General features: G+C 46.3%; 1 protein-coding gene across 1 annotated transcript; it reads right to left on the bottom strand.

Annotated features, from left to right (window-relative positions):
* Positions 1-3308: 3308 nt before the first annotated feature.
* serinc1 (serine incorporator 1) lies at positions 3309-20546 on the bottom strand. Its single transcript, XM_080546040.1, has 10 exons — positions 20436-20546; positions 18468-18629; positions 17339-17532; positions 15485-15564; positions 14838-14975; positions 13670-13839; positions 9844-9934; positions 5299-5440; positions 4052-4279; positions 3309-3831 (listed from the first exon to the last, which is right to left on the bottom strand). The coding sequence occupies exons 1-10, from the start codon at positions 20472-20474 to the stop codon at positions 3693-3695; spliced, it is 1383 nt and encodes a 460-aa protein (XP_080402166.1). The 5' UTR covers positions 20475-20546; the 3' UTR covers positions 3309-3692.
* Positions 20547-21893: the final 1347 nt, after the last annotated feature.

Below are 21893 nucleotides of genomic sequence, written 5' to 3'. Positions count from 1 at the left end.
TGTATTTCAGTCTTCCTTTATATCCCTCCGGAGCTGTCTATCTCCCCTTCAACATGCCTAGTGCGTTCCACAACGGACCTTGCCCGGCCAAGCTCTAAATTATACTGGATTTTCTCCGGTGTCAGGGAGTGAGCAGCCATATAAGAATAAGACCACCTGATAAGAATAAGACCATTATATTATTAAAGTATAAGCAGCACTCGAGTTGAGGGGGGATGGCATCCCCCCTGAAATAAAAACTGTCAAAATCGCCCCCCTCTTTCCATACTTAATGTCATTTTATCAATGAACGTGGTATTACTGCTATTTCAAGGTGCGAGGGGGCACGCACACATGCAATGACAGTTACTGACACTGAAGTCACTGGCGAGGGGATGCTAAAATTGTCCTCTTATGATAAAATCCACCACCTCCCCTGATTTTCTTTTACAACTTGAGTAGAGTATAAGCATGTGCCTGTGTGCCTGGTTAGTTGTCATGATCAAACGTTACAAATGCAACTTACCGAGAAGCCACCCTTCTCTGCCCTCTCCCACTTCCAGACGAACGCCTACCCTATATTATAGCACTTGTCTTAATTCAGCCGCTATAATTCAGCCTCTATCACAGGGCGTTAATACAAACCTCATTCACCTGCGTTCATTTTTACCTGCGTTGGTATTTATAGAAGCAAGCACGTACGCAACTTTAAACCATCTCAGCCCGTTTTATAAATAATGCTTACGTCCGTTTAGAAAACTGTGCTTACGTGAAAGTCAAAGATGACGTTCAAGTACTTCTTTATGAATGAGGCCCCAGATCTTGTAAAAAATGTAATCGTTTCACTGAGTATCGATTTTATGTATTAGAAGATCAAACGTCTCAAGGATTTCAGATCAGATGTCCTTAGACGTGTTGAAACATGAAAGTGCCTGCACCAAATCTCTCTATTAGGGTTGCCAACTCTCTCACTACCAAATATGGGACAAAAGATGGTGTGCCATTGCACAGAGTGTGGGAGGTTATAAGAATTGGCGCATTTATGCTATACATATGCATGACATGAGGGGGCCTGTGATTGGGTGAATATAGGGAGGGTCCTGTATATTCACCCAGCCCCAAAAATACGGGACAGTTGGCAACCCTCCTCTCTTATCTCTGTAGAGAAGCACTACTGTATGTTGAGGTAAAACCACTGTACTCTGGTGTGTCAAAAAGTTCCCTCATGTTGCAAGACTAGGATGTGATCTTTGCCTATCCTGTGAGCTTTCTGTCATTGTTACAAGCTTGGCAATAACATTAAAGTTGAGAGTTGCAAAGAAGTGTCTGTCTTCTGAGTCCGTCTTCATGTGCTAGTGCACATAAGCCTGGAATCAAACAGTAACAGATACTTTACTCAGTAAACTGACTGGATCAAAGACGAGTGGGAGTGAGTTTACTGAGTCAAGTATTTGTTACTGTTTGATTTCGTGGCTCCAAATCAGAAACATGTGGCGCGCAAGCACTGGACGGGAAGTGCTGTCAAATGGCTGTGCGCCGTCTGCTTACAGCACTCCATTGGTCACAATGAAGGCCAAGGTTGACATGTTGGTCCGCCAGACCTTTCTGTCTGGGGTGAAGAGTCTGGGAAGGAGACTGGAGGGAGGGTGGTGTCTGGGAAGGAGACTGGAGTGAGGGTGGTGTAGGATCTGAGTGACGAAGTGGAAGAAGAGTAACGGCTGCAATCTGGCCTCCCATCGCATGACATGCGTCTCGGCTGCAGCGCCGCATTGTGTTAGGTCAGGATATCGCCGTTGTAGCGCGACGCCGCTCGGCCTGGATGAAGTCATGCTGACTGTCGTAAGACAACAGGCGATACCCTTCTTTCCTCGCAAACGTTGGCCCTTTCTCAATTTGTTAGAAACTCGAATCCTTGCCTCCTTTCCGCCGTCCTCTCACTCGCTTCCTACAACAAAAAAAGCATTGGAGCATCTAGGTTCCTCCTCCTTAGATATTCTCCTCCAATGCTTCTGGAGAAACGAGTGAGTGGAGGGCAAAGAGGACGCAACAATTGTGAAAGGGGACCCTGTTATGTGATGCAGACTAATTATTACTATTGTTAAAGCCCTAGGGGGCAGCATTCACATTAACTCCCTAGGGGGCAGCATTTGCATTGTTAACTCCCTAGGGGGCAGCATTTGCATTGTTAAAGTCCTACCAGGCAGCATTTGCATTGTTAACTCCCTAGGGGGCAGCATTTGCATTGTTAAAGTCCTAGGGGGCAGCATTTGCATTGTTAGTCCTAGGGGGCAGCATTTGCATTGTTAACTCCCTAGGGGGCAGCATTTGCATTGTTAAAGTCCTAGGGGGCAGCATTTGCATTGTTAGTCCTAGGGGGCAGCATTTGCATTGTTAACTCCCTAGGGGGCAGCATTTACATTGTTATTTCCCTAGGGGGCAGCCTTTGCATTGTTTAACCTTTGTCTGACTACATTCCTCAGAGCAGCACCCGTGTTCAACACACATCACCATACGCCTTTACCTGGTAAGAGCAGAGCCACACACACACAAGAGAAACAGCACGTTATTGTCTTTAGTCACGTTTATTAAAGATGGGACACAATGCACTTACATGTCCAAAGGTGAAAGCAATCCCAGGGCGGTGGCAGGGCTCTGCCACCTCAATAGCTTAGTGGATGCATCGTCAGTTGTCTAGAAACACTGAATACACATTTCTAGTATGTTAGAGCATCTACAAAATAACTTAACCACTGTTTCCACGGTGCCAGTATTATATTTTCTTTTACATTAAACGAGATAAAAACTCCAGTGCAAAATTATAGTAACACAGTAACGTTAGCCTACACAAAACTGAGACTCAACTCTAGTAACACAAGATGTGCAAGTCGCAAAAAGGGAAAGAGAGCGTTGTCAGTTATACGGCAAATTGAGGAGAAGGTTGCGAAAATGGAAAAGCACAGCAAAGATAAGATACTCGATGGTACATATAATAATAATACCATTTAAATGCCACATTACATGTCACTCATGCTCACTGGTGGTCTTGGATGATAAAATGAACTTAGAACTATCTAAACTCGCAGCTACTTGTGCATAAAGAAGTGAATGCAAAGCTTATCATCTTAGGAGGAAAATCACAAATTACAGTTTGTTTTGTTTTGTTTAACACATTGATGGTTCTTCCTGTCAACTTTCACCAACACTAATGCTACTACTGTTATCATGTTACTCATCGGCTTGACAACGAGTCATAATAGTGGGTAAAGGTTCAAGCACAAAAAGGCCTGAGTCTCCCCCACTCCCCCCCCCACCCCTTCTCTGATCTAACATGTCCACAGCCCATAATACTCTTGAGGCCATAGCGGCCATAGCAACCCCCCTCACCTCCTTGCAACAGGGGGGTCAAACAGAGAACTTAACTACACCATGTACTCATCATACTCAACAGCATGCAGTTGTTAATAATAATAATAATAATAATACAAAATAAAAAAAATCTAATATGAAGAATCATCATCATCACCACCCACAGGGGTTGAGAATGCACATACACTATTTACAGAAGCAACAGACGCTTTGTTCAATCACCAAACGGAGGGGAGGGGGGGTGAGTATTCACAACGACCATGGTTCACAAGATGCGACTCCTGCTGTGCGTTGGGGGAAGGGAGGGAGGCCGTGCGTGGGTGGGGGGGAGGCCATACGTCTGGAGCTCAGTCGAAGTCCCGGTTGACGAGGACGAGCGGCGCTACCAGCGTCCACACGTAGAGGGCGACGCAGAGCCAGGAGGAGGACACCTTCACCCAGACGGCCGGCCACTTGCTGGTCATGGTCTCGTAGGAGGAGTCAGGGCTGCAGGGGGGACAAGCAGGGTAAGTAGATAAGATAAGGAAGGAAGGTAGGTAGATAAGTAGATAGATAGACAGATAGGTAGACAGACAGACAGACAAACAGCTAGATAAACAGATAGGTGGGTAGGTAGGTAGATAAACAGACAGACATACCAGTCAGATACCTGTACCAGTCAGACAGACAGACATACCAGTCAGATACCTGTACCAGTCAGACTCACCTGTACCAGTTGGTGAGGGTCATCATGATGTAGAGGGAGGCCAGGAACAACATGAAGTGGAAGAAGGAGTAGCTGTAGGTGACGCCGTCTCTCTCGTTGTCCAGGGCCCGGCGCTCCCCGTCTCCCCCCTCCTCCAGGCCCTCGGCATGGGGGCCGTCATCGATCAGCGCCGACTCGTCACTGGTCAGGGTCAGCTTGTTCACCTGGGTGGTGGAGGAGTTACGGATGCTGGGGGGGGAGGAGGGAGGAGAAGGGGAGACATAATGTCAGCTATTAGTCAGGCACCAACCACAAGGAAATGATTTGTTGAGCAGATGGCTGGTACACATAGAACAGGAGGACAATTGTGGACGGAGAGACAGGCAGAAATCTGAGGATCGTATCGCATCATTCCATTCCATGCATTACAATGAGCCCAACCTCCGATTTCTACCTCCACCAGCCTCGCACAGGGAATTAGCTTTGAGAAATTATTTAACATTGCGGGGAAAAAAAGTTATCAGTTTTTTGTTGTTTAAATATTTTGACAACTAGGTAAGTGAGTGCCTCTCATTTCTAGGCACACTGGTTCGTATCCAGGGGTATCCATGAAGAATGTCTGTTAAAATGTTATTTAGAAAAAATATTTTAATTCAGTTGAGTCTTCAACAATGCCCTGGTATAAGGCTGTGGCAATGGCGCCCTCCTGTGTTTACCAATTAGTATTGCATTGTATTTCAACTGATTATTGATGATGTTGATGGTTATTGATGATGATGATGATTATAGATGATGATGTTGTTGTTGATTATTGATGATGTTGTTGATTATTGATGTTGATGGTTATTGATGATGTTGATGGTTATTGATGTTGATGTGTGTTGATGGTTATTGATGATGTTGATGGTTATTGATGATGTTGATGATGATGTTGATGGTTATTGATGATGTTGATGGTTATTGATGATGTTGATGGTTATTGATGATGATGATGGTTATTGATGATGATGATGGTTATTGATGATGTTGATGGTTATTGATGATGTTGATGGTTATTGATGATGTTGATGGTTATTGATGATGTTGATGGTTATTGATGATGATGATGGTTATTGATGATGTTGATGGTTATTGATGATGTTGATGGTTATTGATGATGTTGATGGTTATTGATGATGTTGATGATGTTGATGGTTATTGATGATGTTGATGGTTATTGATGATGTTGATGGTTATTGATGATGTTGATGTGTGTGTGAGTGTCTCACCTGGAGTAGAGGACACACATGAGGAACAGAACCAGGCCCACGATGCCCTGGGCGTCCCACCACTGGACCGGGTGGTCCTGGCCTGCGGGCCCGGTGCTATTCACCCCGATGATACCCAGCAGGCTCGGGTTACACTTCCTGTCTGAGGGGGCAGGAAACAGAAAGTCACTCAATAACAGTACAGAAACTCACGTGTCGTTCATGTGTTATTATAAACATGTGTGTGTGTGTCGTTCATGTGTTATTATAAACATGTGTGTGTCGTTCATGTGTTATTATAAACATGGGTGTGTGTGTCGTTCATGTGTTATTAAACATGTGTGTGTGTGTGTCGTTCATGTGTTATTATAAACACATGTGTGTGTCTGTGTGTCGTTCATGTGTTATTATAAACATGTGTGTGTGCCGTTCATGTGTTATTATAAACATGACATGTGTGTGTCATTCATGTGTTACTATAAACGTGTGTGTGTGTCATTCATGTGTTATTATAAACGTGATGTGTGTATAGCCGCTTTTCCATTGACCGGCCCGGGTCGGGTCAGGTCGGGTCGGGTCGGGTCAGGTCGGGTCACTTTTGATCTGTTCTGTTTCCATTACACAAACCGAACCGGACTAGTAGGAGGAGTCGTCGATAGTAGGCGGAGTTACGCGTCACACGCAGCCTGGCAAAAAGCTTCCGGGTGTACACAGCAGTGATTTTTTGGGAGAGAAAGAGAAAGAGAGAGAGGAAGCTATGTACACATAATAAAGTCATGTTTTTTGAACCCTTAAAACCACTGCCTTCACTTGTCTGCTTTATGAACTGTAGTATCATCATCGGGAAACGCAGACAAGACGCGAATCTACCGGAATTTGACTCATGACACAGCCGGTGTTATTCACAGACAAACACGGTGCCGTTTGCGGGTTAATAACTTCGGTTTACCGGGGGTTAGGATAACAATTCAAACGTGTCCGGAAAGAGGAGAAGCCAGGGAATTCAAAAGTTTTTGAATGGAGTCGATCATCCACTCCTATCACCGTGGACACAGCGCGGAGCGAATTCCCTGTTAAAACCGGCATTTGACTCATGAGTGAATGGTGAAAATGGCTGGACGGCTGCTGGCGAACTCCCGGTTCATCGAGTTTACGGTTAAAAGCATAACTTCTCGGGGTGTCAGCGCGGTGGTTAAGGGCTCAAAATGACCGTAGACAGATGGTGAAGTTAGCAAAGGAGTATTGTGTTTTTTTACCACCTCCACAGCCGGTGTTATTCACGGACAAACACGGTGCCGTTTGCGGGTTAATAACTTCGGTTTACCGGGGGTTAGGATAACAATTCAAACGTGTCCGGAAAGAGGAGAAGCCAGGGAATTCAAAAGTTTTTGAATGGAGTCGATCATCCACTCCTATCACCGTGGACACAGCGCGGAGCGAATTCCCTGTTAAAACCGGCATTTGACTCATGAGTGAATGGTGAAAATGGCTGGACGGCTGCTGGCGAACTCCCGGTTCATCGAGTTTACGGTTAAAAGCATAACTTCTCGGGGTGTCAGCGCGGTGGTTAAGGGCTCAAAATGACCGTAGACAGATGGTGAAGTTAGCAAAGGAGTATTGTGTTTTTTTACCACCTCCACAGCCGGTGTTATTCACGGACAAACACGGTGCATAATAGCGATTTTTGTGTTGTGCTTGTTGTAAATAAAAGTTATATGATTCATTGAAATGACATTAAACTAAGATAATACGATGGTCAGCATAATTTTCCGAATCTTTATTAATAAGCTATTACAGAAAATGTAGTGACATTTTCCTAGTGAATGTGGTATTTTCAAGATGGCGGTTGTGAAGAAATAATATGGGATGGGACATGGGATGACGATTGTCCATTGACCAATCAACGGTGTGGGACCTGGGACCTGGGACCCTGGGACCCTGCTCGGATGTGGTACCTGGGACCTAGGACTGAAGCGACCCGGACCGACGAATGGAAAAGGGAACCGAAGCGGGCAGACCTAGGTCAGCACCAGGTCGGCACCAGGTCTGCATCGTAGTGGAAAAGCGCCATATGTGTCATTCATGTGTTATTCTAAATGTGATGTGTGTGTGTGTGTGTCATTCATGTGTTATTCTAAACGTGATGTGTGTGTGTCATTCATGTGTTATTATAAACGTGTGTGTGTCATTCATGTGTTATTATAAACGTGATGTGTGTGTGTGTGTCATTCATGTGTTATTCTAAACGTGATGTGTGTGTGTCATACATGAAAACTTACTGAAAAACAATACAATGGTAACGTGTGTTAATTCTGCAAGTGTTTGTTAACTGATAACAATGGTTGGACTGAAGCCCAGATGGGTGGAGGTGTGTGCAGGTGTGATGGAGGAGGTGTGCAGGTGTGTGGAGGAGGTGTATATGCAGGTGTGATGGAGGTGTGCAGGTGTGTGGAGGAGGTGTATATGCAGGTGTGTGGAGGAGGTGTATATGCAGGTGTGATGGAGGAGGTGTGCAGGTGTGATGGAGGAGGTGTGGAGGTGTGATGGAGGAGGTGTGTAGGTGTGTGGAGGAGGTGTGCAGGTGTGATGGAGGTGTGTAGGTGTGATGGAGGAGGTGTGCAGGTGTGATGGAGGAGGTGTGCAGGTGTATGGAGGAGGTGTGCAGGTGTGATGGAGGAGGTGTGCAGGTGTGTGGAGGAGGTGTGCAGGTGTGATGGAGGTGTGTAGGTGTGATGGAGGAGGTGTGCAGGTGTGTGGAGGAGGTGTGCAGGTGTGATGGAGGAGGTGTGCAGGTGTGTGGAGGAGGTGTGCAGGTGTGTGGAGGAGGTGTGCAGGTGTGATGGAGGTGTGTAGGTGTGATGGAGGAGGTGTGCAGGTGTGATGGAGGAGGTGTGCAGGTGTGATGGAGGAGGTGTGCAGGTGTGATGGAGGAGGTGTGCAGGTGTGATGGAGGAGGTGTGCAGGTGTGTGGAGGAGGTGTGCAGGTGTGTGGAGGAGGTGTGTGTAGGTGTGATGGAGGAGGTGTGTGCAGGTGTGTGGAGGAGGTGTGTGCAGGTGTGTGGAGGAGGTGTGCAGGTGTGATGGAGGAGGTGTGTGCAGGTGTGATGGAGGAGGTGTGCAGGTGTGATGGAGGAGGTGTGCAGGTGTGATGGAGGAGGTGTGCAGGTGTGATGGAGGAGGTGTGCAGGTGTGATGGAGGAGGTGTGCAGGTGTGTGGAGGAGGTGTGCAGGTGTGATGGAGGAGGTGTGCAGGTGTGATGGAGGAGGTGTGCAGGTGTGTGGAGGAGGTGTGCAGGTGTGTGGAGGAGGTGTGTGTAGGTGTGATGGAGGAGGTGTGTAGGTGTGATGGAGGAGGTGTGCAGGTGTGATGGAGGAGGTGTGCAGGTGTGTGGAGGAGGTGTGCAGGTGTGTGGAGGAGGTGTGTGCAGGTGTGATGGAGGAGGTGTGTGCAGGTGTGTGCAGGTGTGATGGAGGAGGTGTGCAGGTGTGATGGAGGAGGTGTGCAGGTGTGATGGAGGAGGTGTGCAGGTGTGATGGAGGAGGTGTGTAGGTGTGATGGAGGAGGTGTGCAGGTGTGTGGAGGAGATGTGCAGGTGTGTGGAGGAGGTGTGCAGGTGTATGGAGGAGGTGTGCAGGTGTATGGAGGAGGTGTGCAGGTGTATGGAGGAGGTGTGTGCAGGTGTGATGGAGGAGGTGTGCAGGTGTGATGGAGGAGGTGTGCAGGTGTGATGGAGGAGGTGTGCAGGTGTGATGGAGGAGGTGTGCAGGTGTGTGGAGGAGGTGTGCAGGTGTGATGGAGGAGGTGTGCAGGTGTGATGGAGGAGGTGTGCAGGTGTATGGAGGAGGTGTGCAGGTGTGATGGAGGAGGTGTGCAGGTGTGATGGAGGAGGTGTGCAGGTGTGTGGAGGAGGTGTGCAGGTGTGATGGAGGAGGTGTGCAGGTGTGAGGAGGAGGTGTATATGCAGGTGTGTGGAGGAGGTGTATATGCAGGTGTGTGGAGGAGGTGTATATGCAGGTGTGATGGAGGAGGTGTGCAGGTGTGATGGAGGAGGTGTGCAGGTGTGATGGAGGAGGTGTGCAGGTGTATGGAGGAGGTGTGTAGGTGTGATGGAGGAGGTGTGCAGGTGTGATGGAGGAGGTGTGCAGGTGTGTGGAGGAGGTGTGCAGGTGTGATGGAGGAGGTGTGCAGGTGTGATGGAGGAGGTGTGTAGGTGTGATGGAGGAGGTGTGCAGGTGTGATGGAGGAGGTGTGCAGGTGTGATGGAGGAGGTGTGTAGGTGTGATGGAGGAGGTGTGCAGGTGTGGTGGAGGAGGTGTGCAGGTGTGATGGAGGAGGTGTGCAGGTGTGTGGAGGAGGTGTGCAGGTGTGTGCAGGTGTGATGGAGGAGGTGTGATGGAGGAGGTGTGCAGGTGTGATGGAGGAGGTGTGTGCAGGTGTGATGGAGGAGGTGTGCAGGTGTGATGGAGGAGGTGTGTGCAGGTGTGATGGAGGAGGTGTGTGGAGGAGGTGTGTGCAGGTGTGTGCAGGTGTGTGGAGGAGGTGTGTGCAGGTGTGCAGGTGTGTACCTGGCTCATTGGTCATGGAGGACCAGGTGAGGTACATTGTGTACAGGGTCACGATGGACGACTGCAGGAGACCTGACCTGGGCTGGGACTCCTGGGGAGGGAGGAGGGGGGGGGGGTTAGGGTTTATAGAGCATGTAATAGAAATAGTGTGTGTGCCCTGTGTGTCTGTCTGTCTGTGTGTTGTGTGAGTGTATATGTGTGTGTGTGTATATATATATATCAGGGTTTCCGTTGGTGAAAATTGGTGTCGGTCAACGTATCCGGGAAGATTTCAATGTCCTGGACAAACGGGAGAAATTCCGGTCATCATATTAAAATATAATATAGGTGTTTGTCACGGTGATTAGCTGTTGTGTAGCCTATATATGCCATTTAATGTCTATTTCTCATCCGATACGATTAGATGCGAGCTATATAATAATATAGGCTTTCATGATTGGGAAGTGGTAAGTCGGAGGGCTAACTATGACTTAGTTTCTAGCAATTTCAGGACCAGACTAGCTTTGAAGCCGTACCCCTTGATTCCAGCATGCATTGCAAATCATCTACAGACATTTTATGTCGCTCTATTCAATGCGGAAATGTCATTACTTTCTCTGTAATTACTTATTAATAAAGATTTGAAAAATTATGATAACCATCTTATTATCTTAGTTTAATGTCATTTAAATGCATTATAGACCTTTTCTTTACAAACAAGCATAACCAAAAAATCGCTGTTATGCCGAGGTGCCGATGCGTGTGCCTATGCTTAACATAGAAAGCTCCACAGTCCAGCGCGCTCGGGTTTAGCAGTAGAGGACTGGTAGCCTACCTGATCACTTCCATTAGACTACCAAACCAGGACACCGGAGCACTCATATCTGCGCGTTTGTCACAGGGTGACGGTCACCCTGTTCCTCTGCCCCGGTGTCAGTCCAATGGAATAGTCAAGCACAGCCTTCCCCATAGAAATACATCGGTGCGCGATTAACATTTCAGAGATGTACAATCATGTTTATTTAGAAATAAATTGTGGTGTTTGACAGTGGATGATGGTAGACATATTTAATGTAAAGTTATCAATCTAAAGTTATCTATCCACAGGCTGATATGTGCATGATAGATGCGAATTCCCCCCCCCCCCCCCCTCCTTGGTGGTATATGACGTTATCTGTATTGCGGGACTTATTATACCAAAACAACTCGCAATCTAATCCGAGCAGTTGTTATTATGTAATATTATCGATGGATGTGCCATTTTTGATGGAGGGCAGTGAGCGGGAGACTCATCAAGGACACAGAGTTAATTAATGCAGTTGACAGCGGCTGTTTCTCCAGCGTTCCTGTCACTTCGGATTTCGGAACGTCATAAAATTAAATCTGTAAGTCATGCATTTTTCCATGTTTCCCATTGATGGTATATGACGCCGTAAATTTAACTTAAGTTCAGCCGCGAAGTTGTTGCACTGTTGTCCTAAATCAGTGCAGACTGGCAGGGTAGGAGCACAGGTTTCATACAGGTTAGAGCGCCGTTATTCTGTCATGGTCTGATAATGAAGCATTGTTCTTTTTTATTTGATGACTTGTTTGATCGATTGATAGCGTAAAAAAGTGTGAATGAGTTGTGAATGAGTCGCGAGCGTCAATGCTTTTCTACGATACTACTGATGACGTATCAGTCTTGAAGGGTTGTCCCATTTCATAGGGGTAGATTTCAACCCCGACAGCTTGTGGCTCTGTTCGAAGGCCTTGGCTCGAAATCGAGTCACACTCGAAAACGAGCCATAGGGGTAGAAAAGGGAATCGGGATTGGGCCTTTAATTCCAAGGACATTGAACGCTATATTGCAAAACTTGGTAGATTAAACATTACTGACACTTAAAATGCCCCCAGGGTGCTTTTTTGGAGAGTCTTTAAGCCCCTTTCACACATACAAGCCTTCCCAGTATAAGTAAACAGAAAATGTCCCGCAACATGTTAGTGAGCAACAGGCTTCTTTTAGCTTAGCCTTTGTTAGCCCTGCAAAATCCATGCCATAATGCACAGCTCAAACTTGCCTTTTAGTATAATAAAATGGTCAGAAACCGTAATAAAAGCCTGTTAAATAAAAAAGATATTAACGTTAGAAAGCGTTGTATTCTGTACCTCAACGTTACTCAAACTGTGGTACGCATACCACCGGTGGTACGCGGGCTCGTGCTTGGTGGTACGCGAGGAAAAAATATGCAGGCCTATATAATCAGTTTGAAACCACAGGCCTACTATCAATATACAACTAATGGTATTTAACATATGTTTTGCATTTCCTTTCATCTTTTTTTGTATAGAAGCAAAATAAAAGTTTGAATGTGCACCGCAGTAACTTTACTACCAGCGCTCATATACAGTGTGAGCATGAACGCCAGGGTTGCCAGATGGGGCGGGTTACCGCCGAACGGGCTACTTTTGATCACTGGGCTGGAAAAAAAGCATTTGGGTGGGTTGGGCTTGACAAATAGCATTTAGGCGGTATCAAAATGTCAGTGCCTGAAAGTTACAAAATGCGTGAAGTTAAAACACACAACCTAGTAGCTACATACAATGTGTAATAGTAATTAGCGGTTTTCTGACAATATAGGTTTTGGCCTGGTTTTGGGTGGATTTAGCGGTTTTTAGACTGTGTTTAGGCTGTCAATTGTCAATCCCATCTGGCAACCCTGATGAGCGCGAGCATATTATATTCAAGAGTGGATGGCAAGCTAGTCGGTGGTGGCCGCGGTAACTTTTGCAGATCAATATGAAAAGTTTAACACCTTACAATCCTGGCTCAAAACGGGATCCTTGAGGAGACCTGCTGATCATAATTCTAACTTGGGCAGTAGGCCTAATGTTAGAATCAGAGTAGCTGAAGAAGAAGACAGTGCTAATGTTAGTCTCACAAAGAAGACCACAATAGTTAGAAAATGTGCTGCCAGTTACATTAAACATGAATACCCTGCGCTGTTGGACAAAGCCGTGCTCTTCCTCCTTCCCTTTGCGACCACCTCCCTGTGTGTGATAAAAGCTTATTTTCTCTCGCTGCCATGAAGACAACATTTAGCTAGAAACAGAATGGCCGCTGAGCCAGACTAGAAACAGAATGGCCGCTGAGCCAGACTAGAAACAGAAGTCGACCATCCAGGTATCAAAGGACTGTGTGCAAAGAAACAAGCGCATCCTTCTCATTAGGTGAGTTGTCAATAGACAACTGTGTGTGTGTGTGTGTGTGTGTGTGTGTGTGTGTGAGAGAGAGAGGTGTATTTATGAAATACAGTTATTGAATTCTCATTTGCTGCTTGAAAATGAATTATTGTTGTGTGTAGTTGTTACTCTATTATTGTTCAGCACTTGCTATGTGAGACTGTGTGTGTGTGTGTGTGTGTGTGTAAGTTAATTACAGGTACTCTGTGACTTATTCTTAGCACTTGTGAGTATGTTGGAGGTGATGTTGGAGGTGCTGCCCCTTGCATGTTTGGCAGAGAGTTTGTCGAACAGTTTTAAAAGCCGATTGTACTCGATTGTACATGTTGCATTGGCTGTTGCTGATAAAAGTACAAAATACATATTACACAAAATACATATTATTCTTATTGGAAATAAATTTGCCTCCTGCGTGAACTGGCCTGCACTACGTTGTATTTTAACATCAGTCATACTGGTCGTACTTGGAGAGACACATATTTTCCGAGGTGGTACTTGGTGTGAAAAGTTTGAGAACCACTGCTGAGGCAGGACGGAGATGACGGAGGCTCCGACACACAGCATGTTGATGCTGATGAAGGCCTTGTTCTCAGTGTGTGTGTGTGTGTGTGTGTGTGTGTGGGACCTGTATCTGAGGCAGGATGGAGATGACGGAGGCTCCGACACACAGCAGCATGTTGACGCTGATGAAGGCCTTGTTCTCAGTGCAGCCGTCAGCCTGGGTGTAGTACACGTAGAACATCACCACGGCAACCAGGGACAGGATGTAGTTCACCGCGGTGGCAGAGAGCAGAGCTGCGTCAAAAAGAGAGAGAGAAGAGAACAGAAGAGAAGGGAAATGAAATGAGACGTCATTAGAAACTAATATAACTAAATAAAACCCACTCCAGTATGTCCAAAACTCCGCTGCCTCAATCATAAAAAGCCGTGGCAGCACATCACCCCCACCTCCATCCGGCTTCCGGTCAAGTGCCGCATCTCCTACAAAATCCTCCTTCTCACCGACAAGTCCCTTCATGCCCGCGCCCCCCAGTACTTATCCGACCTCCTCTGCCCACATGCCCCTCCCTGGAACCTGCGCTCTTCAGACTCTGGTCTGCTTGTTACCTCCTGCGAACCTTCTGGGACAGAGCTTTTAGGGCGTGTTCTCACTAGAACATTTGCTTCACTTGGAATCGGAGTTTAGGATCAAATTCGCTTTGCTCTGTGTCGTTTGGAGCGGTGAGAACGCGCATTCGAAGTCGCTCCCGGCGCAAACAGCCGACGGATGCTCCGCTTGAAAAGGGTGGTTTCGCTCCGGTTAGAAACGACGCATCGAGGCTGTCCATAGGAAAACAACAGCGCATACGTGTTGATCTGGATAAGAGCGGGACGAATGGGCAATTTTCTATTTTTCAGACCAATCAACTACCACGTCTGTTGCTTCGATTGCGTATGTTACTTCGTTTACATAAAGGGCTGTGAGAACGCAAATCAGTGAAATAAATTAACTCATCCACTTGCTCCGGGTCCTGATTCGGACTTTCATGTGAGAACATGACCTTAGTGTGGCAGCCCCCACCCTCTGGAACTCTCTCCCTGCGGTGATCTGCAACATCCCAACCCTGGACGCCTTTAAAACAGCCCTCAAATCCTACCTGTTTGCTAAGGCCTTCGGCCCCTAGTTCTGTTGTTGTTTTTGTTTGCCTGACTGTTTGTCTGATTGTCTGTTTCTCTGTAAAGCGGCCTTGGATCCCCTGAAAGGCGCTATATAAATGTAAGTTATTATTATTATAAATAATGTCATTCCGTACCTGCGTACCAGCAGCGAGAGTTGCCCTCCTCCATCTTCTCCACCCAGGACTCGTTCCAGGAGTGCGCAAAGTCGATCAGGAGCACCAGCTGGATCAGGATGAAGCAGAAGGCCCCGGCCATGCCCACATAGAACCACACTGGAGGGGGAGAGAGGAGGGAGGACAGGGGGGTTAGGCTGGAACCACACTGGAGGGGGAGGGAGGAGGGAGGACAGGGGGGTTAGGCTGGAGGGGGAGAGAGGAGGGAGGACAGGGGGGGTAGGCTGGAAGGGGAGAGAGGAGGGAGGACAGGGGGGGGTATGCTGGAGGGGGAGAGAGGAGGGAGGACAGGGGGGGGTATGCTGGAGGGGGAGAGAGGAGGGAGGACGGGGGGGTAGGCTGGAGGGGGAGAGAGGAGGGAGGACAGGGGGGGTAGGCTGGAGGGGGAGAGAGGACAGGGGGGTTAGGCTGGAGGGGGAGAAAGGAGGGAGGACGGGGGGGTAGACTGGAGGGGGAGAGAGGAGGGTGGACGGGTGGTTAGACTGGAGGGGGAGAGAGGACACTGGAGGGGGAGAGAGGAAGTGTGTGTATGTTGTTTTTGTATAAGTGCATATCCATGTGCATGTCCACATAGAGCCACACTGTCGATATGATCTGAGGGGTGTTACCTGTCGTGAAGGGACCCTCGGGGATGAAGAATGCTCCGACAGAGATGGCCGTCACTGCAGCGAACTTGAAGAACCAAAACCTGGAGGAACATTCCAGAATGTTAGGCCTAACTAACCTAGAGGAACATTGCAGAATGTTAGGCCTAACTACCTGATCCACTTCTGATCCATTATTTTGTGACATCCAGACTAGATTATTGTAATGTCCTTTTGTCGGGACTGCCAAAAAAGAGCTTCCATGGTATACAAATGGTCCAAAATGCTGCAGCTCGCATACGAAATACGACCATATCTCACCAGTACTGGCCTCCCTTCATTGGCTCCCTGTCCATGTTAGAGCGGACTTCAAGATGCTGCTACTAACATATAAAGCTATAAATGGCACTGCGCCTTCTTATTTAAAGGACCGTCTCGACCCATGTGCCCTCAAGGGCTCTGCGCTCACAAGGCTCTGCCCTGCTCATTATTCCTAGAGTCAGAAAAAAGACAATCGGTGAGCGTGCGTTTTCCTTCCGTGCACCAACTCTCTGGAACCGTCTTCCACTGGACATCAGACAGGCAGAATCAGTGAAAGTGTACAAAACTAAGTTAAAGACCCACCTGTTTTCTGTTGTCTACATGTCATAGGCTGCGTATTTGTGCTGTGTAATTATGTGTTTTTAAATAGTTTTAAACTGCTGCTTACTTATTGTAAAGCACTTTGATGTAAAGTGCTATACAAATAATGTTATTATTAACTAATCTAAAGGAACATTCCAGAATGTTAGGCCTGACTGACCTAGAGGAACATTGCAGAATGTTAGGCCTAACTAACCTAGAGGAACATTGCAGAATGTTAGGCCTAACTAACCTAGAGGAACATTCCAGAATGTTAGGCCTAACTAACCTAGAATAACATTGCAGAATGTTAGGCCTAATTAACCTAGAGGAACATTCCAGAATGTTAGGCCTAACTAACCTAGAATAACATTGCAGAATGTTAGGCCTAATTAACCTAGAGGAACATTCCAGAATGTTAGGACTAAAGGCCAATGCACACGGCCCCGATTTTGTCGCACCGCCGAATTCGATTCCATTGTTTTGACTGAGACAATGCACACGGCGTGCGATGCGATATTATCGCACGACAACATTCGATTCTCCATTCACACCAATTGAAATAATTCAAAGAATTGAGAATCGAATGTTGTCGTGCGACAAAATCGCACGCCGTGTGCATTGGACTTTAGTGACCTAGACGAACATTCTAGAATGTTAGGCCTAAGTGACCTAGAGGAACATTCCAGAATGCTAGGCCTAACTGACCTGGAGGAACATTCCAGAATGTTAGGCCTAAGCTATCTAGAGGAACATTCCACAATGTTAGGCCTAAGAGACCTAGAGGAACATTCCAGAATGTTAGGCCTAACTGACCTGGAGGACCATTCCAGAATGTTAGGCCTAAGTGATCTAGAGGAACATTCCAGAATGTTAGGCCTAACTATGTATAGTGTGACTGTTCATAGTGCTAAGAGGTCAGCAACAAGATGAGAAAGAGCTACAAATGATATACTGAAACAGTACACACTGTCTAGTGTGTAACAATACATGCCACGATAAGCTGGTTTCAAGCATTAAACAGAACTGCTAGGCTACTGTGAAAAATAAAACAAAATAAAAATATTGACTTTCCATGGCACTAATGATGATGTAAAGTTGATTGATTTACTTTAGACAAATGTACTTATTGTATGTCAATAAAAGCGTCTGCTAAATGACTAAAATGTAATGTGTGTTTGTTATAAAATGTAAATGTAAATGTAAATGTAGTGTAAGTGTGTGTGTGTGTGTGTGTGTGTGTGTGTGTGTGTGTACCCGTTGTGGACTGCGGCGCGCGGATCCTGGCTGCTCTTGACTTTGACCATGAGGAGGGAGAAGAGGAGGAAGAACATGGCCATGCCGAAGCAGACGCGGTACACCGCCTTGTAGCCCACCAGGACGTCACAGTTCACGTGACCTTCGACCCCCGGGATAGACGTCCCCATGCCGCCCTCACAGAACCCTGGGATCTGGGACGAGGAGGGGAGACACACATCTTCATTATGATACTGTATTAGTCGTTGTCATCCAGTATATCTCTGAAGGATTAATGCCGGGTGATTTGATGTCCAAAAATGTGATGAAAACAATGATGCCCAAGCACCAAAGTGGATTTCAGAAAAGAAAAGAAAAGAAAGAATTTCAGATTATTTTTTTTTTGAAACTACCTAAAATAGTGACCTTCTTTAGCAAGATAAACACCGCTGAGGAAAAGACGCGCTCCCGCCACCCATCCCTGAAGGTGAAAGTGAGAACCATACTCATACTTATTTTATATTATTTATTTGACTGTTGTCAATGTGCGGGTATGTGTTCATGATCTGTGTTAGTTTTCATGGTGCTCCGCTGTGCAGATTAATCAGTAGCCTACAGGGTTCAAGTTATGTGGGAGCCAATGGGAGCTGAGCTGTGTGTGAGTGTGGCTGCGGTGTGTGTGTGTGAAAGTGTTGTACCATGTAAAGCACACCCTTTACTATTTACTTTATTATTTATTTTGGCTAATGAACTTGTAAGCTAGGCATAAATTGCGCAAAAAGTCGCAGAAAAAAATGTGTGCTACCTAGGGTACCACTCTGGCCATCTTGCATTAGGGCCCAGTGGTAGACTCGTTACGCCACTGGAAAAGAGTGAGGGAGAGGGAGAGGGGAGAGGGAGAGAGAGAGAGAGAGAGAGAGAGAGAGAGAGAGAGAGAGAGAGAGAGAGAGAGAGAGAGAGAGAGAGAGAGAGAGAGAGAGAGAGAGAGAGAGAGAGAGAGAGAGAGAGAGAGAGAGAGAGAGAGAGAGAGAGAGAGAGAGAGAGAGAGAGAGAGAGAGAGAGAGAGAGAGAGAGAGAGAGAGAGAGAGAGAGAGAGAGAGAGAGAGAGAGAGAGAGAGAGAGAGAGAGAGAGAGAGAGAGAGAGACGTACCTTCTTGAGCTGGCCCTCCATGCCAGGCATGAGCATGATGCATGCTACGCCCACCCCCATCAGAAGGAAGAAGGCGTAGATGAGCCTGGAGACGGTGGAGTTGTTGCCACTGGGGCAACACCTGCACAGCAGACAGGGGGCGCTGCCACACAGGCAGGGGATCTGGACATGAGAGGAGAGAAGTTATTGACTCAAAACACAGAAAACCAGAACACAGAAATTGTCATGTCCTGATAAATGATCTGGCTACCACTGAATGGTGTGGCAGTATAGACAGGGGTGCAAACTGGCGATGGTCCAAAAAAGGTGACACTTTTTTTTTTGCCCGTAGATGGTTAGCTCTAGCATTAACAGTGGTCTAACAATGATGCATGTGTAAGTAGCGATGGCCCTGACCTTAACACCCTCATAATTAATGTAAGCAACCTGTTCTCAAAATAATTATGCGGGTTCCTGCAGGTTTCAACAAGTTACATTTAAGACCTTTATAAGACCACTTTTAATAGATTTTAAGACCTATTGAGCAAGTATTGGTATTAGACTCACATTGGTTGATTCTTTTCATTAGCAATGCTGGGTGATCTGTTCTGTTGCATGATAATATAAGTTAATAAGTTAATAATGTAAGTTAGCCTACTGTATCAATTTCTTGATTCATTTCCATTGCTTCTCAACACATTACTAGATATAATAGCATAAATAACAGAATAAACTCACACACTTACTTACACTCACTTACACTGCATAGCCTACATACTGAAATATGGCACACACACACCTCTCACAGGAGGGCCACACACACCTCTCACAGGAGGGCCACACACACACTTCTTATGTTTCTACTTCCATCTTAAGATCTTTTTATTTCAACTGCAGCAGAGTTTAGCAGACAGGAAGATGTTAGCTTGGGCATCATGTGACTTGGATGACCCCCCCCCAAATAGTTTTTTTTGCAGATCTACATGATTCGCGTAGGTCACATATTTTGAGGTAAAAACTGCGAATTTCGCCGAAAGGTGACAAGTTTGCACCACTGATAGAGCTGCTACAATTTGAATGGCTAGCTATAACGTTATCATAAGAAGCTACTCAGAGATTAGGAAGGATACATGATGGTTACCTCCTAGACACAGGAAACATCGTTATTGACGTACAGTAATAACCGGTAGTCCAGATTGGAAACCAAATCCCTGCTAAGATTAGGGCTGACTGTGCCTGTAGCATCTGTGCGGTACATAACATTGTCAGGTCATAACCAATGTTGTTGTACTTGTTGGGCCTGGTTTAGCTCAGCTTTCAAACTCTCAAAAATAGTAACGCTCAAAATAGGTGAAACGATGACAAGGAAACCATGCCAGAGCTGTAATATACGGTAGATGTGTTGTCGTCTCTGTCCGGGCGATGTTGTCTGTGTGTCCTGACCCACATGTCGCAATCCTGCGTCAGATGTTTGTGTCTTGACATCTGATTCTGTTTCGAAAGCGACAATGTTGCAATCACCTATCAGCTATCAATGGCAGAGCAATTCTCTAACTAAACAGCGAAATAATCAAGCGGAGTTGCTGTTATTTGCCTTCAATAGCTTCATGGTGACTAGTTATAGTTATAATAGTGTAGGTTGGCTTAGCTAGAGGAAACAAGGCAGGACTACATCGGCCTGTAGCGCTGTGCATCAACAAAAGACTCGCAAACGTTTAACCACTGAATGTCTGCCAGCTGACAACGTGAATTAGAGGGTGTACTCTCTTAATAGTTAGATAGTTAGTTAGCTAGTTATCTAACCAAAGTTAGGGTTACGGTTATGTTAGCAGTGCGCTAGGCCAGCTAGCTTAGCAGAAAGGAACCACCCTGCTTTGTTGCTGCGCACTGAGGCCGCAGTGCAGCTGGTCTCTGTTTAAAACGAGCTACTCTTCAATTATATTATTTATCCGATCTTCAATTATTCCAATAATACAACCTAGAGCTTACCCAACTTGCCATGGAACACAATCCGAGGACGGCCCCCATGTTACTTTACAAATAAAATACTGTTGTGATGGGAAAGATGGATGCTGCTCTGTCCCGGTCTGTTTACTGTCTGCTGCCCCAACTAGACACCTCCTCCACGTGACGCACTGGGGATGACGACGATAGGACTTTATATTATGATGATTATTTATTTAATTCAGTGACTTGGATGATTGATTGCTGAGTAATTCACTGTCTCCCATATGTCAAATATACCCAAAAAATATACCAAATAGCATCAGCGAGTTGTCATGAATGGATATACAATCGCTATTCTGTTTTCTGTACAGGGGGGTATTCCTTCAACGTCGCTAAAGGAAAATCCAAGCTTATTTGGATAAGTCTCCCTTATTTAATAGCACTAGACAGACTCTAGAGATCTGACCTTGTGAGGACAGAGAGGCTGGGCTGTTATCACTGTTCAGTAGCCCTGTCTGTCTGCTCAGTAGCCCTGTCTGTCTGCTGCCTGTCTCACTGCTCAGTTGCCCTGTCTGTCTGCTGCCTGTCTCACTGCTCAGTTGCCCTGTCTGTCTGCTGCCTGTCTCACTGTTCAGTACCCCTGTCTCAGCAGCCCTGTCTCACTGTTCAGTAGCCCTGTCTGTCTGCTGCCTGTCTCACTGCTCAGTAGCCCTGTCTCACTGCTCAATAGTCCTGTCTCACTGTTCAGTAGCCCTGTCTGTCTGCTCAGTAGCCCTGTCTGTCTGCTGCCTGTCTCACTGCTCAGTTGCCCTGTCTGTCTGCTGCCTGTCTCACTGCTCAGTTGCCCTGTCTGTCTGCTGCCTGTCTCACTGCTCAGTTGCCCTGTCTGTCTGCTGCCTGTCTCACTGTTCAGTACCCCTGTCTCAGCAGCCCTGTCTCACTGTTCAGTAGCCCTGTCTGTCTGCTGCCTGTCTCACTGCGCAGTAGCCCTGTCTCACTGCTCAATAGTCCTGTCTCACTGTTCAGTAGCCCTGTCTGTCTGCTGCCAGTCTCACTGTTCAGTCGTCCTGTCTATCGTGCTGCCTGTCTCACTGCTCAGTATTTAAGCCAGTTTGAGCGGGTGCCACACTGCTCACACCATAAAAAAACTCCAATAAATAACAGCAATAAATAAATGAATAACAATAAATAAATGAATAAAAAGTGTTATATGAATGGTGGAACCAATATATACACAAATACCATCTAAGAAAAATTTGAATCTGTACTTTAATCTCATAGTCATTGTTTGATTTCAAATCCAAACTTTTTGAACATGCTTTGTCATGGTTTCTTAGGTTTTCATTTTAGAGACATCTAGTGGACTTTTTATGACATTACATTTGTTACTGCCTTTATTCAGTTTCGGTTTTGATTAGTCACATGACGAACATTAGTCACATGACATGAGCACACTGTTCAGACGTGATAGCTCGTGCAACAGCTAGTTGAGAGAAAAAG

Source organism: Nansenia antarctica (genome assembly GCF_963989245.1).
Source record: "Nansenia antarctica genome assembly, chromosome: 1".
NCBI lineage: Eukaryota > Metazoa > Chordata > Actinopteri > Argentiniformes > Microstomatidae > Nansenia > Nansenia antarctica.
Note: the sequence above shows the minus strand (reverse complement) of the source record. Positions and strands in the feature narration are given on the sequence as shown.